Source organism: Ailuropoda melanoleuca, chromosome 16 (assembly GCF_002007445.2).
Source record: "Ailuropoda melanoleuca isolate Jingjing chromosome 16, ASM200744v2, whole genome shotgun sequence".
Lineage (NCBI taxonomy): Eukaryota > Metazoa > Chordata > Mammalia > Carnivora > Ursidae > Ailuropoda > Ailuropoda melanoleuca.
Genome location: NC_048233.1, coordinates 44,000,733 through 44,017,790, shown reverse-complemented (window position 1 = coordinate 44,017,790; position 17,058 = coordinate 44,000,733). Strand labels below are relative to the sequence as shown.

Here is a 17,058-nt window from a genome sequence, read left to right as displayed (position 1 = left end):
AGGGCTGGGGCTTTGGGGAGAGGGATGGTCGGGTGCACTGGCTGAGGTTCCCTCTAATGCAAGTCTGGACACGTGGGTCCCTATTCCCAACTCATGCCCTTTGGAGCGAGCGGGGAGTGGGGGTGGCATGGAGAGAACGGCACCGGGAAGCCAGAGGCAGGGGCTTTCCGGGGGCCAGGTGCAAGGGACCCCATGTGCAAGGGAGCGGCGCTGTGCCGGCCTTGGCTCAAGGGGTGGGAGTCCAAGGCCCTGGCCCAGCCCAGGGCCTGGTCTATTTTTAGCTCTGAGCCGCCTGGCAGAGGACGCAATGGATGAGAGTGTGAGCAAATGTGTGTCTCAGGGAGAGTGAGCATGTGTGTGGAGAGGTGACCACCGTGGTCACTACTACCGCCCATTTGCCAAATATTTGCTCATTTGCTCATTGCTCCATCTTTTTTTGTGTTCTCTGTCCATTTCCCTGGACATCCCCGTTCCTAAGGACTATCCATTGGCCACAAGGTCAGTTCTGCATTTCCCCCAACCGGCTCCCAGGGCTCTGGCTGGGCCTCCCCACCTGAAAATACTCTGTGACCTCTTGGCAGGGGCTGGAGAGAGTGTCCTCTGTCTTCCTCCAGCTGTTTGGTGGAATAAGGTCGGGTGTGAAGGGAAGGGTGGGTACACGCACTCCCCCTGTAACTTCAGCTTCCAGAAGTGTGAATAGGGGTGAGGAATGTGCACCTCCCTCCTGTCCCTGGCCTGGGGGGAGCCGCCTCTTCAGACCTCGAAGGGGTGACAGGTAGGATGGACCGCGGGGAGACCTCAGGCCTGGTGAGGAGGAGGGTGGAGAGTCCGGAGAAAGACTGTTAGGCCTGGAGGCAGGGGCCTGGCTAAGATAACCTCAGACCCTGAAAAAAGGGCCCATGAGTGTGCGCTGGAGGGGATTAGGGGTGAGGTGCCAAGAAAGACTGCCTTTCACCTGCATAGACAGGTCTCACTGCCAGACACCTGCATCTGTTTGGTGTTCGAGAAAGCAGGTGTCCCTGTGTGTTGGGGTGGGGGGGGGTAGGCCAGCTGGTTCAGGGGTCGGGAGACAGAGGAGGCAGAGAAGACAGTGGTAAGGAGCCAGAGGGAAAAAAGAGCTGGGACTTCTGCTGGCTTTTCTCTAATATTCCGAAACTGGTGTCCACTAGACCTGAAATTCTACCTGCAGTCTCACCGCGGCCCCTCTTGCTGTGCTGCCCAAGTGTGTTACCCAATCAAAAAGCTCCAGGCGTGGCAGGAGCTCCTAATCCAGCATGACATGGGAGAGCAAAAGGGGTGAGGAACTATGAGTTACGGAGCACAGAGCGGCAGGGGATGGAGGGGTGCCCAGCTACCAGGTCTTTGGCGTGACTGGTTTGGCAGTAAATCAGAGGCAAAGGCAACCAGGTGTCCTGGAGCACTGGGATCAGAGATAGGTGCGAGAGAAAGCAGAGAGACCGTCTATTCATTTCCTAGCAGTTCGGGTGCCTGGGAGAGGCTTTAGGAAGGCTGGCTTGACTCCCTTCTGCTATAGGATATCGAAAATCTTAAAGACTCTGAGTGCCTAGAAATCTTGTCCAAGGCAAGGAAATGGGCAAAGGAAGGGATCTGTCCCACATCACAGGGCCCTGCTGCCCTCTCAAGGCCCTTTCCATGGTACTTGTGGTCCCTTCTCAGGCTCCCAACTTCTACTAACACCCCCACCCTCTCCCTGTCCCTCTGACTCCTCCACACTCGGCATCCCCCCTCCACCCACAGCAGGAAAGAAATAAAGAGGAGGCCTCCCCTAGGAAGCGATGGCCCTCACCCCACATACGTGAAGCACACATGCCCACCTGCTGGCGCCCAGCTCTACTGCGTCAGGACTCACAGCTCGTGTTTGTGCAGTGCCTATGTGCATGCGTGCAAGCACACGCACGCACGCACACGTGCACACGCACACACACGCACACACGCACGCTCGCACGCACACACAGGACTGGTACTGCCAGGGACCTTGAAATGTCACCCCAAACAGATGTCGCTGGAATCTCCAGAGAAAACAATGACCTACCCCAACAGACCCCCTTTGTACGCATCCCATTTCTTTGGGGAGAATCCCCTTCTCAGACTAACACTGCGCTCTCGCTATGGCTGATACCCACTTTCTGGGCATAGAGAAAGACGGACGTCTTACCCCACCCCCAAAGGGAGTGATAATCATTAATGGACACAGAAAAATAGGAATTTGATCCTTCAATGTCCTCACCCTACTGCTCTCAGCCCTGGATAATTTTAGCCCCTTTCCTAGTCCCTTTCGCCTTCCCTCCTCTCTTCTGCCCTGGAGGGAGCTGCAGGGACTCCAGCCCCACGGGTCCCCTCACTTCCAAGCCTCTAAACCCTCCTGAGAAAGGGGGAAAAAAACACATGTCCCAGGAGTCCTTGGACTGACTGCAACAACAATGAACTCCACTGGCAGCCCCGCAAAAGAGCAGCGGCCGCAGTCAGTCCACTTTTATATGTTAATTTCTTAGCATGGGACCCAGGAGCCCAGGGTAGGGTGTTTCAGGTAACTTCAGGCCCTGACTAGACATCTGCGTAGGGCTCCTGCTAGTATTTCATTTACCATGACCAGGATTTCCCCAGACCGCGTTTCCTGACACATTAGAAAGGCGGTGTGTCCGAGGATAGGGAGGACTTTGGGGACCGAGCCTGGGCACGCACCAGGGGAACGCACCTGCAGCCCTCCCTTCCCTGTGCCGTCCACCCAGGCTGGGCGGGGACGGAGGGGTGCTCTCCACCAATGCCAGCACGCAAAAGGTTAACGTCTGTTTGAGAGTGAGGGGTGGGCTGGAACATGGAGGGAAAAGCCTTGGCCCTCTCCGGTTATTTCTGACCATTGATCAGGACGGACAGAAGGACAGCGAGTCAGAGATCGATGCAAGGGAGCAGATTCAGCTGCTGAGATGGAGCGCTAGGGAGATGCAGAAACCGAAAGGGGGGTGGGGGGCTCTTTTGGGTCCCCAAGGGAGGGGGATGGGCCCAAGAACGTCCATCTTGGGATGGTAGGTTCAGTGTAATGGGGCATTTTTTGAGCTCTGTTAAGCGCGGAGCCTGGCTTATGTTGCTGAGTGGTACTGGGTGGGGCTTCGATGCTTCCACGTGCCCTTGACCTCTTCCCTCAGATTCGGAGGCGCCGCCCCACCCCTGCCACCCTCGTGCTGACCAGTGACCAGTCCTCCCCAGGTAACCCCAGGGATGGGTCGCTGAAGGGCGTGGGGGCTGCTGAGGACAGCCAGGCCCAGAGAGAGAAGGCGGGCACCAGCTAGGAGGAGGGCAGCTCGGAGGCGGCAGAGAGCTAGCTTCTCAGCCCCCGGCGTCAGGGGCGTCGGGAAAGTGGGGGCTGCGTTAGCAGAAGGGTTTCCTTTGCTTTGGCACGATAGAGCGGCGCTGGGGAAGGGGAGCGGAAGCACCTGGCTCCTAAGCCCCCCAGGAATTGGGGTGGTCAACTGAGTGCTGGTTGCTGCGGCAACAGCCTTCCAGGTTTCTCCAGCAACTGAGATGCTGCCGCCCAGCCGACACCCCCAGAGGCAGTGACAGCTGTGAGGGGGAGGGACCGCCTCCATCAGCCATCTTCCCAACCCCCAGAGGGGAAAGGGAAGGTTAGACACAGCTCAGGGAGCAGCTGGCATTCCGGTCACCCGTGTGCCCAGCGAGGTCTGGGGAGAGAACCAGGTCTCCGAGAATGTCAGGGGAGCTTGCCAGGACGGTGGCAGAGAGGTGGTCATGCTCATAAGGGAGCCTGGAGCTCAGGATGCCCGAGTCTCCAGCCTGCGCCCAACTACCAAAAAGGATTGTGCCTCCCCGTACAGGGTACACTTGCTCTTCTTTTTCTGGGGTCCCCTTCCTGCAGGGTTCAGTTCTGGACCTGGGGCGGGGGCAGGGGTTGGGAGGAGAAAGACCTATGGATACTTCAGAGGGAGGAAGAGAGCAAAAGGACCACAGATCCTACTTCAGGACCCTCCAGGTCTGAGGCAAGTATGTAGACACCCATTGGCCACAAAGTCAAGGACAGGACTCTGTGCAGGGAAGAAAGCAGGGCAGGAGGGAGCCAAAGGGAGCAGGCCCTGGGGCAGCCATCAGGGCCAACTTCCTAGGGGCAGATGTGAGGGACAGATCAGGAAGGAGGTGATTGCCGAGGCTCTTCCCCTTGGGAAGTTGGCTCTGTAGGGATCCCTGGGTTTTCAGCTGTCTTCACTTTCTCCTTTCCCTGTTCCCCTCAGAGATAGATGAAGACCGGATCCCCAACCCGCTTCTCAAGGTAAGCTGGTCCCTCTCGCTCAGCCCAGCCCAGAGAACCCAGAGACTGCTTGGGGGATTATTCCTCAGACCCCCCCCCAATCTGAAGGGCCCTGACTCTCTCCTCTGCATCCCCCCAAATGAGCATGAGCGGACAGACACATACACACACACCGTATCCCCCACACCCAGTTTCCTTGCTCACTGTGGTGGGGGGAGGGGAGCAGCTGGCAAGCAGGAAATTTCTCCCCCCCCCTTTCTGAAGCCCACCATGGACCCTCAGTCTCCAATCCAAAAGCATGGCAAGGCACAGAAGGCGGGGGAGAAGGGCAGGCCCCCCACCTGTGCTCTGTGTCCTTCACAGTCCACTTTGGCCATGTCTCCACGGCAACAGAAGAAGGTGATGAGGACCACACCCACAATGAAAGGTTAGGAAGACCCTGCCCTTCCCATCCCTTTCTTCCCCTCTGCGCCTGAGGCTGAGTGTAGACCTAATGACCCCTTTGGAGGGAATCCTTGGGAAGTCCTTAAAGTTGCCTTTATTGTAGTCGCATTGTTGCTAGACAGTCTGGGCTGGGTTCCAGCTCTGCCTGGACATGCTGGGAGGCCTGGGAGAACCTTCTTCACCTACTGAGCCCTGAGTACCACCTCTCTGTGGCAGCTAACTAGGATACGGAGTGCTCACCACAGAGAAGGTATCCGGTAGTTCTTGAATCCAAACGGAGTCTTTTCTCTTGCCCCCACGGGAGATCGAATATCCCAGCGAGTTAGAAAGATCTTTGGTTCCTGAAGGCCCTGCCCCTCCCCTCCCTTACTTTTGAAGGAAATATGTGTTACTGTGTAGCTTTAGGCCCTCCCTGTTGCCCAGCAAATGTCTCCCCCCACCCCGTTCAGATCTCAGAGGATGGAAAAGTCACGCAGGCAGTGTCCACAGGGGAGACTCTGAGCAAGCCTGCCCCTCCCTTTCTCTGTGCCCCCAGAGCTCCAGATGATGGTTGAACACCACCTGGGGCAACAGCAGCCAGGAGAGGAACCCGAGGGAGCCGCCGGGAGCACAGGGGCCCAGGAGCCCCGCCCACCTGGGATCCCAGGCACAGAAGCGGAGTCAAGGCCGGGCACGTCTGGGAAAGCACAAAGTACGTTCAGGCTGGGGAGGGACTGGCCCAGGAGGAGGCAGACCTTACCCATCATGGGGAGGGGTCTCATCAGAGCCAGAAACTGCCCTAAGAACCTGGGTGTATTTATACGTACTGCACATATTTGCCTCTGTTCACCTTCCCTTACGGAATGACGCCAGCGCCTCCCAGCTTGGGCTGCAGCTCGGCGCTGGATGGTGGGGCCTGCTGTCACGGAGCCGCACGCACAGGCTAGAATCCCGGCTCTGTCACTTTACCAGCCCGGAGGCGTCCATCAGCTTACTTCACCTCGGTCTGTAAAATGATAATGATGATGCCTCTGGCCTTGGGTCGTTTGTGAAAATGAGATGGGACCGGTTCTTAGCCCAGCAGCTGACACATAAAAAGCACGCAATACATGGAAGGGCTGTTAACACGCGTCCGCAGCCCTTGTCCCACGTGGATTCCAGAATCCAGCGTCCTGACAGTTACATGAAGGTGACATGGTATACATACTGTATGTTACATAACACCCCAGCAGAGCGCCCTGTAATCAAACACAGTAATATTTTGCAGGAACTGAATGGTCCCACTAAATGGGATAAATAAAGACTATAAATAGTCCCATACGAGGTCAGATTTAGCCAAATTGTACCCAAACTTTTTTTTAACTTGCCTTTGAAAGTTTTTTTTTTAATTTCTGATTGCAAATAAAAAAAAAAAAAAGACCTTGTAGTCATAGTTATGATTAGAGAAAACACCACTGGTATTGTCCAGTTGCCCCCAGCCTGGTCTTGGGCTCCTCTCCAGGGTCACTGGAGTATAAGATGGGGTAAGGGAGCAGCTCTCTCTGCCAGCCTTCATGAATACTGCCTTTCCCTCCCACCACCCATTTTCCCTCCTTAGAGCCTGCAGAACCCATCCCTAAAGCTCAGGAGAGGGGCAGTGAGAAACCCAGCACAAAGGAACCCACAACCCATATACCACCATTGGATTCCCAGGGAGCCAACTCGGTAAGAGTCCAGGGCTGGGCACCCGGTCTACAGGAGAGCAGGCTGTGTAGATAAGGGCAAGAACTAAGATCTGGAATCAGGGAAAGGGGAAACAAAGGACCAGCCTCAGTCACTGAAAAGCTATTGTCTCAGGCAAGAAGATTTGGGGGTATTATGTATCCCCGGACAAAGAGAAATGGGATTAAGCCGCAGGACGGAGGATTGAGGTTAGGCTCAGTACTAGGGTTTCTGGCTCCTGGAACAGGCGATGGAAGTCCACCATCGGCTTTCTGAGAAAAGGAATTTGGAACCCAAAAGGAGAGCCTCATGTCCAGGCTTTTGAGCAGTAGTCGGGCCTGGAGCAGAAGCATTGATGAGATAGCCTTGTGGGCTTTGATTTTACAGTCCCCCTCCCCTGCGTGGGCTGGACAAGTGGGGGGACCGGTGTTAGATGCTTGATGATGGGCAGAGCAGCAAGGGTGGGGACAGTAGGCCCTCTGGTCTCTCACTTGCCCTCTCTTTTTGCCCCTCCCCCACAACAGGTCTGAGAGCGGAGGAGGTCTCCTGGAATCGAGACTGCAGTTGGGAATGCATGGACACTGGATCTGTTTCTTATTCTCTTCACTTTTGGGAAAAATCTCGTTTTTAAAAAGTGATAAATTTGGTGTTAGGTCCTTGGCATTTTCCTTCTTTCCCGGCTTGGAGAGTCCTTTCTCCCTCCCTTCTTGTCCTGCCCTCTCTACAGCCCCCTCTCCTTCTGCCCAGCTGCTCTGGAAAGGAGGCCATAGGGAAGCTGGGCAGGAGCCTTGAAGAAGGGGGTGAGGGAGAGAGTTCTCCCCCAGCCCTGCCCCTACTTGCTGTGGCAAGAGAGATGGGGGTCACACAGGTGTAAGGACTAACTTCCAGGGCACCAAGAAGGAAGGAAAGGCCTGGGTTCTCTTCTCTAACCGAGGAGAAGATACAAGCACCTGGCAGGGCTGCCCTGCAGCTGTGGAACTTGGAGTTGGAAGGCCGCTCCAGCTGTGCCTGTGCTGCGGCTGCCGTCTGCTGGACAGAAGGGGGGACTGCGCCCTGGCCCTTGGCCCACGGGAAAGAGGGTTGTGTGGATGCCTCCCTGCCCGCCCTCCAAGCCTCAGTGATTCCCAGGCTTCAGGATGTGGTCCCTCCTCCGGCAATGAGGAGACCACCACCCCTGTTCCAACCCGGCAGCAAAGATGGGTTGAGAACACAATGGCTATTAACAAAGAGGCCCTGGCTGGGAGCCGGAAAGATCAGCTCTCTCCCTGATCCGGACCCGGAGGGGCCAGGGCAAAAGACGAAAACCCAGAACAGGTGAAGAAACTTCCACGGCAAGCCAGGACTCTCCTGCCGCCGCTTTTGATTTTTCCAGGTGGTGGAGAGGGGAGGGGAGGAGGGAAGGCGAGAGTCGCCCTTCCCTACTGAAGAAGCACGTTGGTAGAAAGGAGGTGCCTCAGGAGTCCCACCCCCGCCATCCCTACTGCGTGCCCTCAGGCACGACCTCCCCTCCCCAGGCCCCAGCCTCCCCACGCACAGACATAATAGGGAGGACACCACACCAGGATTTTTTCGAGCTTGAAAGAGACAGTGTACATGGAGATACTCGGTGGACTTCCATCCAGCGAACACGGAACACAGCCAGGCCTGGTCTCCCTTCTTTATTGATCTCTGGCTATAGCAGGGTTCTGGGAGACCAAGGGCAGGGGTGAATCACATGCGTCTCTGCCCCACTTGGGGTGGGGTAGGAGGGACAAGTGTCAAGGTGGCGGGTCTAAGAGACCATGGATATGGACTTCACACAAATGGGGCCCACTGTACAAATGCATGGTTGGTATTTACAAGGTAGGAGGAGGGCAGTCACCTGGACTTGGGCCTTTCCTGGGACAAGGCTGCTCAAGGAGCCGTAGGAGAAGGGGCACAGGGCCTGGCGGGCTGCCTTCAGGGGACACAACAACGGCAGCAGCCCTGAGTCCCTCCTATCTGCTTTCCTCCCACCACTCCCCACTGGTCCCAGGGGAGGGGCCTCTTGGTCCCTGCAGCTGGGGGGGTTCTGGAAGGGGGCAGGGGAGGGGCCCTCTGACAGCAATGCAGGACGACTGGATTATACCTCACCCTCCCCACGCACCCTTGGCCCCAAGCCAGCTGGTCTCCTGCCTGTGCTCGGAAGATGCGTCCTGAAGGTGCTTTGCTAGGGGGACCGCAAAGCACTTTACAGACATTGGTCGGATGGGAGCCTCCCAGCCCTGGGGAGAGGAAGGAGGCAAAGGGCTCAGGACAGCCAGGGTAGGCGACAAGCCCCAGGGGCCTAGACCAATCCCAAGTTCTTGCGGACCCAGGAGAGGCCTCCTCTCTTCCCCCCAGGGGACGTTTCAGAATGGGAGGGGGGAGGAAGATCGGGGTTGGGGGGGGAGGCTGGGGATGGTCCTGAAGCAGTGTAGGTCTGGGGGAAAGAGAACACCCCTGCACTCCCAGGCCCTAGGAAGCTCCCATGCCCCTCTCCACACACAGGGCTCTGAAAACCCCCAGCTTTCTATCCTATTCCAGCCCCTCCCAGGGGAGGAAAAGGGGGATCCAGACCTGCCAGCTAAGATCTGGGGGGGGCTGAGGGAACCCCCCAAAATGTATTGCTTAGAAACTTGGAGGCAAAAAGGATAGGGGAGGGCCCAGGGGCTGGCATCTCTGACCCTCCCCCCTGGGCCCTGGGAGGCCTCCAAGAAGCCCCCCTCTCCCAGCCAGCCATCTGGCCGCAGGGGTGCGGGGAGTCCAGAGGCAGGGGGATGGGCACAGTGACCACTGGGAGCCTAAAGTTCCCCAGACTTGCTGCTGGGAAATTAAAGTGCGCCCCAATGGGTGTCGAGTGGGGAGGGGCCCTTCCCCCAACCCCACAGTCTCTGACATTTGGCCTTCGGGTGTGTTGTCTGTTCCTCAACCTCCACGCTCCCTTGGAGCAGATGGGGGAGCTGGTCCCGATGGATGGTGCTGATGACGTCGAACACTGCGGACTCACTGAGGACCTGGGAAAGTGGGGGAGGCCTCAGCACTCCGATCTTAGCCTGGTCTCCAGCCTTATGTTCTCCAAGTCCCACCACACCCCTCACTCCATCCCACATAGAGTTGTGCAAAAAATGCCTGCAGGGGGGCCCAGCCAGGCGTGTGAGCAGGGGGCTGCTATGGAAGTCATGCCCCCCTGACCTCACAGAGTCCTGCGCCCTGCTGGGCCCTGTTCCCGAGCCCTCACGAAGGTGCTACAGAGGCCGGCTGTAGCCTTGCTCAGACCCTCCCCGTTCTGAGGAGCTTCCTCCTGGCTTCCTGCAGGGAGTGGACAAAGGGGTCCCACTCACGCCCTGGCTCAACTACGTGTTCACTTCCTCCATTTTCCTCCCTCGGAAGAGGGACGGAGAACCTCACATCCACTGAACCCCAGAGATGACCCTTCAAAGATGCCATGTTGGACACCCAGCTCTTTCTACCCCCCACGGAATCTCAAGACCCTCCCCTCCACCACACAGGCTCACCTGGGCCAGCCCCAGGCTAGTCCAGATTCCCATTCTGGTTGTGTTCGTCTTCCGCAGGGGAGGGCAGGGCCTCTTCCTCACAGGGCGACAGTTCATCAATGGACAACTGGTTGGTGACGCCTGCAGAGGGGCATTTAGGAAGTTGGGACCAGACCAAGAAATGTTTTTCCCCAGAAGGCCAGGAGCGTGTGGAGAAAAGTAAAGGGTTCTCCTGCATCGTCCTGCCTTCAAGACAAGCTACGTTCAACCCACGCCGACCTAGGGAGAGCCTCTCCAGCCTTCCTCCCTAGCCTGGCTAAAATTCACAACCCTCAACTCACACATAAAGGAAGAGATTTCCCAGCCCAGGCCACCAAGTCACCCCGATCTACCAGGGCACCTTTTACAGACCACAGTATGCATGGAGTTCCTTGGGCTGTGCAATATGGCTGTTCCTATCTTCTCTCCTGTCCCTGTTCTAGAACAGTCCAGGCCAATCAGCTGGACAGTCTTTCCTGTGATCTTACTTTCATCTCTTTGGCTCCATTCTCAACTCTGGGAGTCAAACAAAGGGTTGCTCCAGGGGTTTAAGGAAAACAGACCTGCTCTTGCTCCATCAGCCACCCTCCCCGCAAGGCCTCACCCACCCCCAGCCCAGGTCCAACAGCACCCACCACTTGCCGCCCGTTCCTTCCATTTCTGCTTGTTCTCCTGAATGTGTTTGGTCCAGGTAGAGCGGAAGCTGACCACATCAGGGTTGGGGTCTCCCACTTCCACATCCAGAGAAGGCTGGCGCCCCTGGAAACTAAAGCAGCCCCACCCCCAATTCCAGAGGTGAAACCCAGCCCATTCCAGAACTGCCTTCACAGCCCTCAGAGCAGCGGGGCTGGAAGACCAGGAGGAGGCTTAGGGAGACTATCCCCCCCTTTCCCTCTGCTGGGTATCCCCGAGTCCCTGCCCCTTTTCCCTCAATTTCACCCCTTCCTCTCCACACCCTTCCTCCTACTAGAAGGAAAATAAAAAACGAGATTAGCAGAAAGGCAATAAAGATAGAGCTAACGAAAATGGGTGGAGGGGACCACAGGTGCAGGTCACAGCCTTCTGGTCCATCCTTCCACCCCTGTGTGTGACGTGCAGCAGAGCCCCCCAAGTTTTGGGTAGCCTGCTTCTCCACCACCCACCTCGGCTGTACCTCCTGCCTGCACTCGGCGCTCTCTGTGAGTCCCTCTTCCCTCCCCCAGAACCAGGAGACCTGGCTTTCGCAGCCACCCTCACCTGGGCTGGTTCTTAGACTTGGAGTCCTCGTCCACCAGGGGCTGCATACTCTTCTCAGCCACATCAGTGAGCACGGAGAAGGTGGGCTCCACGATGAAGTCGATGAAACCTGCGGCGAAGGGGAACACGATGGAGAGGTGGCACCCGGAGGGCTGGGCACAGGGGCCGGCGCGGCTGGACCCCCGGCTGCAGGTAAAACAGGGTGACGCAGGCTGCAAAGTCCCCAGTGGGGACAGCCTTCTGCAACGATGTCTTTGTGACCGCACCTGTGCACCCCCAGGCCTTCCACCCAGGACCCTGCGCCCCAGCACAAGCTTACTCCACAGGAAGACTGGTTTTGAGGGATGGTGACTTGGAGAAGCCTGGCCCTGGCCCAGAAAGCATCCCGTCCCCTTCCCGGGACTCTCCTCCCAACCGGAAAGGCCACTCACCAATCTGTGACTGTGCCACCAGAGTGGAAGTGCGGTCACACAGCGGAGAAAAGGGCAGACCCAGCTCTGCCTCCTTGTCACCCTGGGGAGGAAACAGCACGGGAAAGCTGGACGGGGTGCGGCTGGGGGAGGTGGGGGGGTGGTTGTGGGAGAAGAGGAATTTCAGTGTCTTTGACTTGGAAATGGATGATATGCAAATGGCATGCAACCACAGTTAAGCTTTTAGGAAAATGACCTCTGATCCCAGGGCTTTGGGATCAGGTCAGAAGCCACAGAAGATCTGGAGGTGGAGCGGGAAGCTGGAGAACAAAGGGGAAGGAGGGCGGGGCCGGGTGAAGAGGCCCCAGTACCTGACGGAAGAACTCCTCCATGAGGGCCTTGGTCCAGCGGCTGTGAACCGACCACTGCTTGGTTGGGTGGCTGATGTCGGCAGCATGGAGCAGTAGAGACAGGGCCTTGGACTTGTCAATCCTGGTCAGAGCAGGTGGTAAGGGAAGGGAGACTATCTTTTAGGAGAAGGAAACCTGGACCATTCCTAACTTCCCATCACAAGCCCTCGGATCCTTGCAGGGAACTTCAACCAGCCTCTGAGACAGCACGCACGCACATGCACACGCACATGGGTGCACACACACGCGCACACGCACACATACGCGTGTGCGCGCGCACACGCATACACACACACGCACACACACGCACACACACGTGCGCCTGTATGTGGGGAGGCAGCCCAAGCTCTTAGAAGCAGAGGGAATAGGTTCGAATCCCCACTGTGCCCATCACACACTAGCTGTGTGACACAGAGCAAGTTACTTCAAATTTCCATATTCCACTTTTCTCAGTCTAACAGGAAATATTGACAGAATCTGCCACAAAGGGTTGTTCTGAAAATCAAATGACACACAACATGAAAGCATTTAGTAGAGTGTCTGGCACATAATAAGTGCTGACTAGATGTTATCATCATCATTATTATTGTTAAGTGTTATCATTATTCCCCCAACAATGCCACACGGCACACTGTCCCCACAGAGACGCTGTGCATGAACACGTACCTTCAGGACCCCCCCACACAGCCTCTTCTCTCTTACACACATTTATATCCTCCCACCCGCATTTAAGCAACATTCAATGTAATCATGGCATTTGTTCTGTGCTTTTTTTCTTTCAACCTAAGGTGCAGATAAGGAAACAAGTCCAGAAAGGTTGCATGATTTTCCCAACATTCCAGGGTCAGGCTGTCCTGCAGCGGCCCTGAGAACGCCCATTGCAGACTTCCTGTGCTCTCCAGCAGACCCGCAGCGCGGTCCGGATGCAGACCCAGGCCCGTGTGCACAAACACAACACACACACACACACACACACACATCCTCAGAGATGGACACCTGGAGCCAGGAGAGTTTCCACATCCAGCTAAAGGCCTGGCACACCAGTTACCCCCGTATGCGCCCCCGATTCACGCAGCCCTCACTCTGGCCTCGCCCCGGCCACACCCCCCAGACACCACCTCTCCAGCTGCTGCAAGGCCGTCTTCATGCACTTCACTTGCTGGAAATGGCAGGACATGTCCGTGGCCAACACCATCTCGATGACCAGGGCCCGTAGCTCTCTGGGTGGACGGAACGAGAAAAGCGATCAGCCCCCACAGCACGGATGGACCGCAGGTCCAGGGAGTGGGAAGAGAGGGTCCGGGTGAGGGGTCTCTTTGGGAAGCCCACTCCCGCCTTCGGCTCACACAAACTCATCCTTGGTGAGGTTGATGAAAATGTTCATCTCGTCATCCTGCATCATCCGGAAGACAGAGCTGATGTGGTGATTTTCCAGCACTGAGCGATCATTGTACAAGATGGCGCATTCTGACCTGCAAGGCCAAGGGTCATCGCGTCCAGCCCCCTGTAAGTGGGGGCAACCTGCCCCACCCCCACTGGGCCCCTCCTGCCCCTGCCTCATCGGCAGCCCTCACTTGGTCTGGATGTGGAAGCTGTTGGTAGTGCCTGTGTGCTCATAGTCATGGATGGCTGCAGCGAAGATGATGGCTAAGACCTCGATCTCCGACAGGCAGTGCTGGGGAGAAAGACGGGATGAGAGGGGCCTCACCCCGCCCATCACTACCCAAAGACCTCCACCCCAGGCTCTACCACTCAGCCCATCCCTTCCGTTCTTCAAGGCCAGCTCTTGGGCTAAGACGGCCAGGTTTCTCAGCTCCCAGAATGGTGAAATACCCCCCTTTATTCCAACCTGAAACATTCCCACTGTATCCCAGCACACATCCCCAGCATTGCCCATGACGTTACGGTCCACCCAGGAATGCTCTGGAGTAAGTAAAATTTGACTCTGTAAAGACTTTGGGATACTAAAGGAGAGGAACCAAAGAGAAACAAAGAGAAATGGGAATATAGTCTAGACTTCCCAGTTCTGCAGCCGTAAGCCCCTAAATCACAGAAGAACGATCTCCCGGGCACGCACCACCATCCCCGTGCGCAGCAAGAAGCAATGGACCGTCTGGGTAACATCAGCTGCGTGGATCTGGTTGTGGTAAGGGTTCTTGTACTTCCCATAGCCTGTCTCCAGCGCATCCAGGAAAGTCATCAAAAACACAGTGGGAATCTGCAGCGGGAGGGAGAAAATCGAGATACAGGGAGGGTCTGCAAGAATGGCAGGCAGCCGAGGACTGAGATCAGCAATGCCATCTTTCTTTAGAAGGCAGCATGGCGCAGGGAGAAAGCACCGGCTCTGCAGTCAGGTGGACCTGGGCTCACGTCCTGGCTCCACCACCTGCTGGCTGTGTGACCTTGCGTGAGTCATGTGCCTCTGATACTTTAGTGCACAGTGAAGATAATATCACCTCCTTGAATTTAATGAGATAAGTACAAGGCACTTAGTAAGTGCTCTCTAAAGAGTAGCTATAATTAATTTCCCTGGAGCTTTTTCAGAAAAGAAAACTTCCCTCCTATCTTCCAACCATCCTATCCCACCCCCAATCCAATACCATGGAAAGGGGTTCAGAAGCAGGGGAAAGAGTAAGATGACCAAGATAGACATGGGTCACCCCCTCCTCTAAGAAGACTTTCCCTGTACCCACCCCAAAACACACACACACACACACACACACACACACACACACACGCACGACAGCACCAAGAGCCAGAGCTCTGTCCAGCTACTATCAGGTCCCTGTCTATGCCCTTGGAGTCTGCGGCTTCCTTCAAAGACTCAGGCTCCCAGAGGGCAGGGCTGGTGTCTGCACCAGTCCCGGGATCTCCTGAGGCCGTGAGGAGAGTGAGGTTCAGGACTTGGGGAAGATTCCGTAGAGGTGAGCCACGGTGATGAGACACAGAAGACGTACCACTGATCAGTCAGCCCCTAACATCTCCCACCCCCATCCCAGAGGGCTGTGCCCCAAATCCAGGGAATTTTAAAGGACCGTTTCCATGACAACTGCCCTTGCTTCTGCGTTGCCATGGTGTCCCTGGAGGGAAGGGAAGGGATGCAGGGGAGGGGCTGGGTGCCCAAGAAGGGAACGTGGAGCTTGAGAAGGGCGGCTCCAACTGGAATCTCTGCCCTGAGTAAACACGAAAGCAATGCGAGGCCCCCTCTCTCTCACTGTCTTGGAGCAAGGCGAACCGGGGCTGGGCCAAACCCACCCTGGCAGTTACTCCTGGGGTCCTCCAAAACCGGTCCTGCCAGGGAAGGAAACAGAGTTTAGGAGAAGCTGGTGTCCAGAGAATGTCTGAGAACCAGTTTGGAGAAATAGGAGCCAGGAAAAGTCAGGAAAAGGAGGACCCGGCTGTTCTCTGTCCTGGAGAGGGCAGGACTGGAAGGAAGGAAATGAAGCTGCACAAGGAGAGGCCTCAGGGAGGCGCTGAGGAAAAACCTCAACTAAGCATCTCAGGAAAGTTCTGGAAACCTTCTCGGGAGTTGGTGTAAAACGAAGAGTCAAGGTTGAGGAAAGGCTCACACGCACCAAGAGTCTGTTCTGGTAAAGCGGAGGCTGAGGATGGCGGGACGACCTTCCACAGCCCTCTGAGAAAGGGCCCTCCAGCTGGACTCCCCTGACCTGCCTCGTGGCCCCTCGGGACATGCACGTTCTCCTCTGCTCTAACATCCACGTCCACTCCCACCTAATACTCCCACTGCGACTCTTCAGGCCCTTCACCCCCCACTTCCAAGTGTGGTTCTTCCCCACGGAAGTGGTTTTTTCCAGCCCCTGTTCCCAAAAGACACTCCTGACATAGAACCTGGAGAGGACTTTAATCCCATATTCTTCACGGCCAGCCAAGCTGAAGAGCAAATGGAGTTCACGCACCCTCCCTCCCCTCACACGGCCCTACCCAGCCTTGCCAAGAGCGGACCCTCTCCATAAAACTCCTCAGAAAGAGACTAGAGCTGGGGGGGAGGGAAGGAGTGACCAATTTGATCCCTTCCTCCCCGCTCCTGCCCCCACCCCCACCCCCCAGGAAACAAATGGAGAGATTCTAGTCCCCAGGGCACAGGCTGACAGCATCTGGACTCTAGGCCTCAGGTGTCCACAGGCAGGAGGCAGGACAGCTGAAACAGGGAGGTGAACTTCGAGCCAGCCTGGAGAGGACAAGTTACGGGAAAGAAGCAAAGCGGGACAGAGCAGAATTGCTCTGTCTGCAGACCTAGAATCTTCTTCTGGAAGGCAATAAATGAAGTGAGAAGCTCAGGATGGAGCAAGTGACAGAAAGGCTGGGACGGTGGGCACAGGGAAACTTCCCTGGCAGTGAGACTGAGTGAGGAAGCCTGTGGAACCTGCTTGTCGGCCATCTTTTAGAACAGGAGTAATGGCAGTGGAGAGCCCCGCCCAGGAACAGGGGGAGGACGCTGCCCAACCTTAAAGCGGCTGATGAGGCTATGCCGAGTCAGTAACTCGAAGACAATGGTCCTCAGGGCGTGGTCATCTGCTGCCCGGTTCAAGGAAAAGACATCGAAGCACCAGAGGTCCAGGTTCTGTGGAGAAACAACAGACTAGGCAGGGAGACTCCTAAGGGGAGCTTCCCGGCAGCAGCGAGGGTTGCAGTTAGACTTCAAGGAGGACTTCCCAATGTTTACAGAGACCTGGGAAGCAGGAAAACAAAGACATGGTGACATGGGCCTTATTCTTCTCAGGTATCTCTCAGTGCAGGGGAGATAAAAAGATAAGGAGTTTGCCTCTGGAGTGGGCAAAATGTTGTTTTGGGGAACATGGGGATGACAGTTAAAAGGGAAGGCAAAAACCACCCCACGAAGAGTCTGAAAGTCCCAATGACCATTCCTTCCTCCAACCTTCTCCTCTTTCCCAAAAACCCGGGGCTCACCTTGAGACAGCTGAGGACCACAGTGGAATAGGTGGGGCCCACAGAGGTATACGTTCTCCGGAACATCCTAAGGGCAATTAGCGAAAAGAAGCCCACGTTTGAAGGTCTGGGAAGTGGGGTCTGATCAGGTGGGGCTG

The 17,058-nt window shown here is 56.4% G+C and overlaps 2 protein-coding genes across 6 annotated transcripts in view; one reads left to right on the top strand and one right to left on the bottom strand.

The window, feature by feature from the left end:
• Positions 1 to 307: 307 nt before the first annotated feature.
• PPP1R1A (protein phosphatase 1 regulatory inhibitor subunit 1A) lies at positions 308 to 7,050 on the top strand. Its single transcript, XM_034644792.1, has 7 exons — positions 308 to 319; positions 3,165 to 3,225; positions 4,263 to 4,300; positions 4,643 to 4,706; positions 5,259 to 5,414; positions 6,300 to 6,406; positions 6,928 to 7,050. Exons 1-7 carry the CDS (start codon positions 308 to 310, stop codon positions 6,931 to 6,933), a joined length of 444 nt encoding a protein of 147 aa, XP_034500683.1. The 3' UTR covers positions 6,934 to 7,050.
• A 129-nt stretch (positions 7,051 to 7,179) lies between these two features.
• The window catches only part of PDE1B (phosphodiesterase 1B), a 32,120-nt gene continuing 22,241 nt past the window's right edge, over positions 7,180 to 17,058 (bottom strand). For all 5 annotated transcript variants that reach the window (XM_019804012.2, XM_034646255.1, XM_019804013.2 and 2 more), the window contains 12 exons: positions 16,922 to 16,988; positions 16,458 to 16,574; positions 14,070 to 14,210; positions 13,567 to 13,667; positions 13,339 to 13,464; positions 13,111 to 13,212; positions 11,954 to 12,074; positions 11,604 to 11,685; positions 11,173 to 11,281; positions 10,572 to 10,702; positions 9,919 to 10,038; positions 7,180 to 9,417 (listed from right to left, as the gene is read on the bottom strand). In XM_019804012.2, coding sequence (XP_019659571.2) covers positions 9,935 to 10,038; positions 10,572 to 10,702; positions 11,173 to 11,281; positions 11,604 to 11,685; positions 11,954 to 12,074; positions 13,111 to 13,212; positions 13,339 to 13,464; positions 13,567 to 13,667; positions 14,070 to 14,210; positions 16,458 to 16,574; positions 16,922 to 16,988 — 1,201 coding nt within the window. In that variant the 3' untranslated portion in view covers positions 7,180 to 9,417; positions 9,919 to 9,934. The remainder of the gene's footprint in view (positions 9,418 to 9,918; positions 10,039 to 10,571; positions 10,703 to 11,172; positions 11,282 to 11,603; positions 11,686 to 11,953; positions 12,075 to 13,110; positions 13,213 to 13,338; positions 13,465 to 13,566; positions 13,668 to 14,069; positions 14,211 to 16,457; positions 16,575 to 16,921; positions 16,989 to 17,058) is intronic.

Bases quoted from the DNA above. Each gene is read 5' to 3' on its own strand.
- PPP1R1A (XM_034644792.1), top strand. The intron at 4,301-4,642 runs GTAAGCTGGTCC...TGTCCTTCACAG, and splicing joins TCCCCAACCCGCTTCTCAAG to TCCACTTTGGCCATGTCTCC. The intron at 5,415-6,299 runs GTACGTTCAGGC...TTCCCTCCTTAG, and splicing joins CACGTCTGGGAAAGCACAAA to AGCCTGCAGAACCCATCCCT.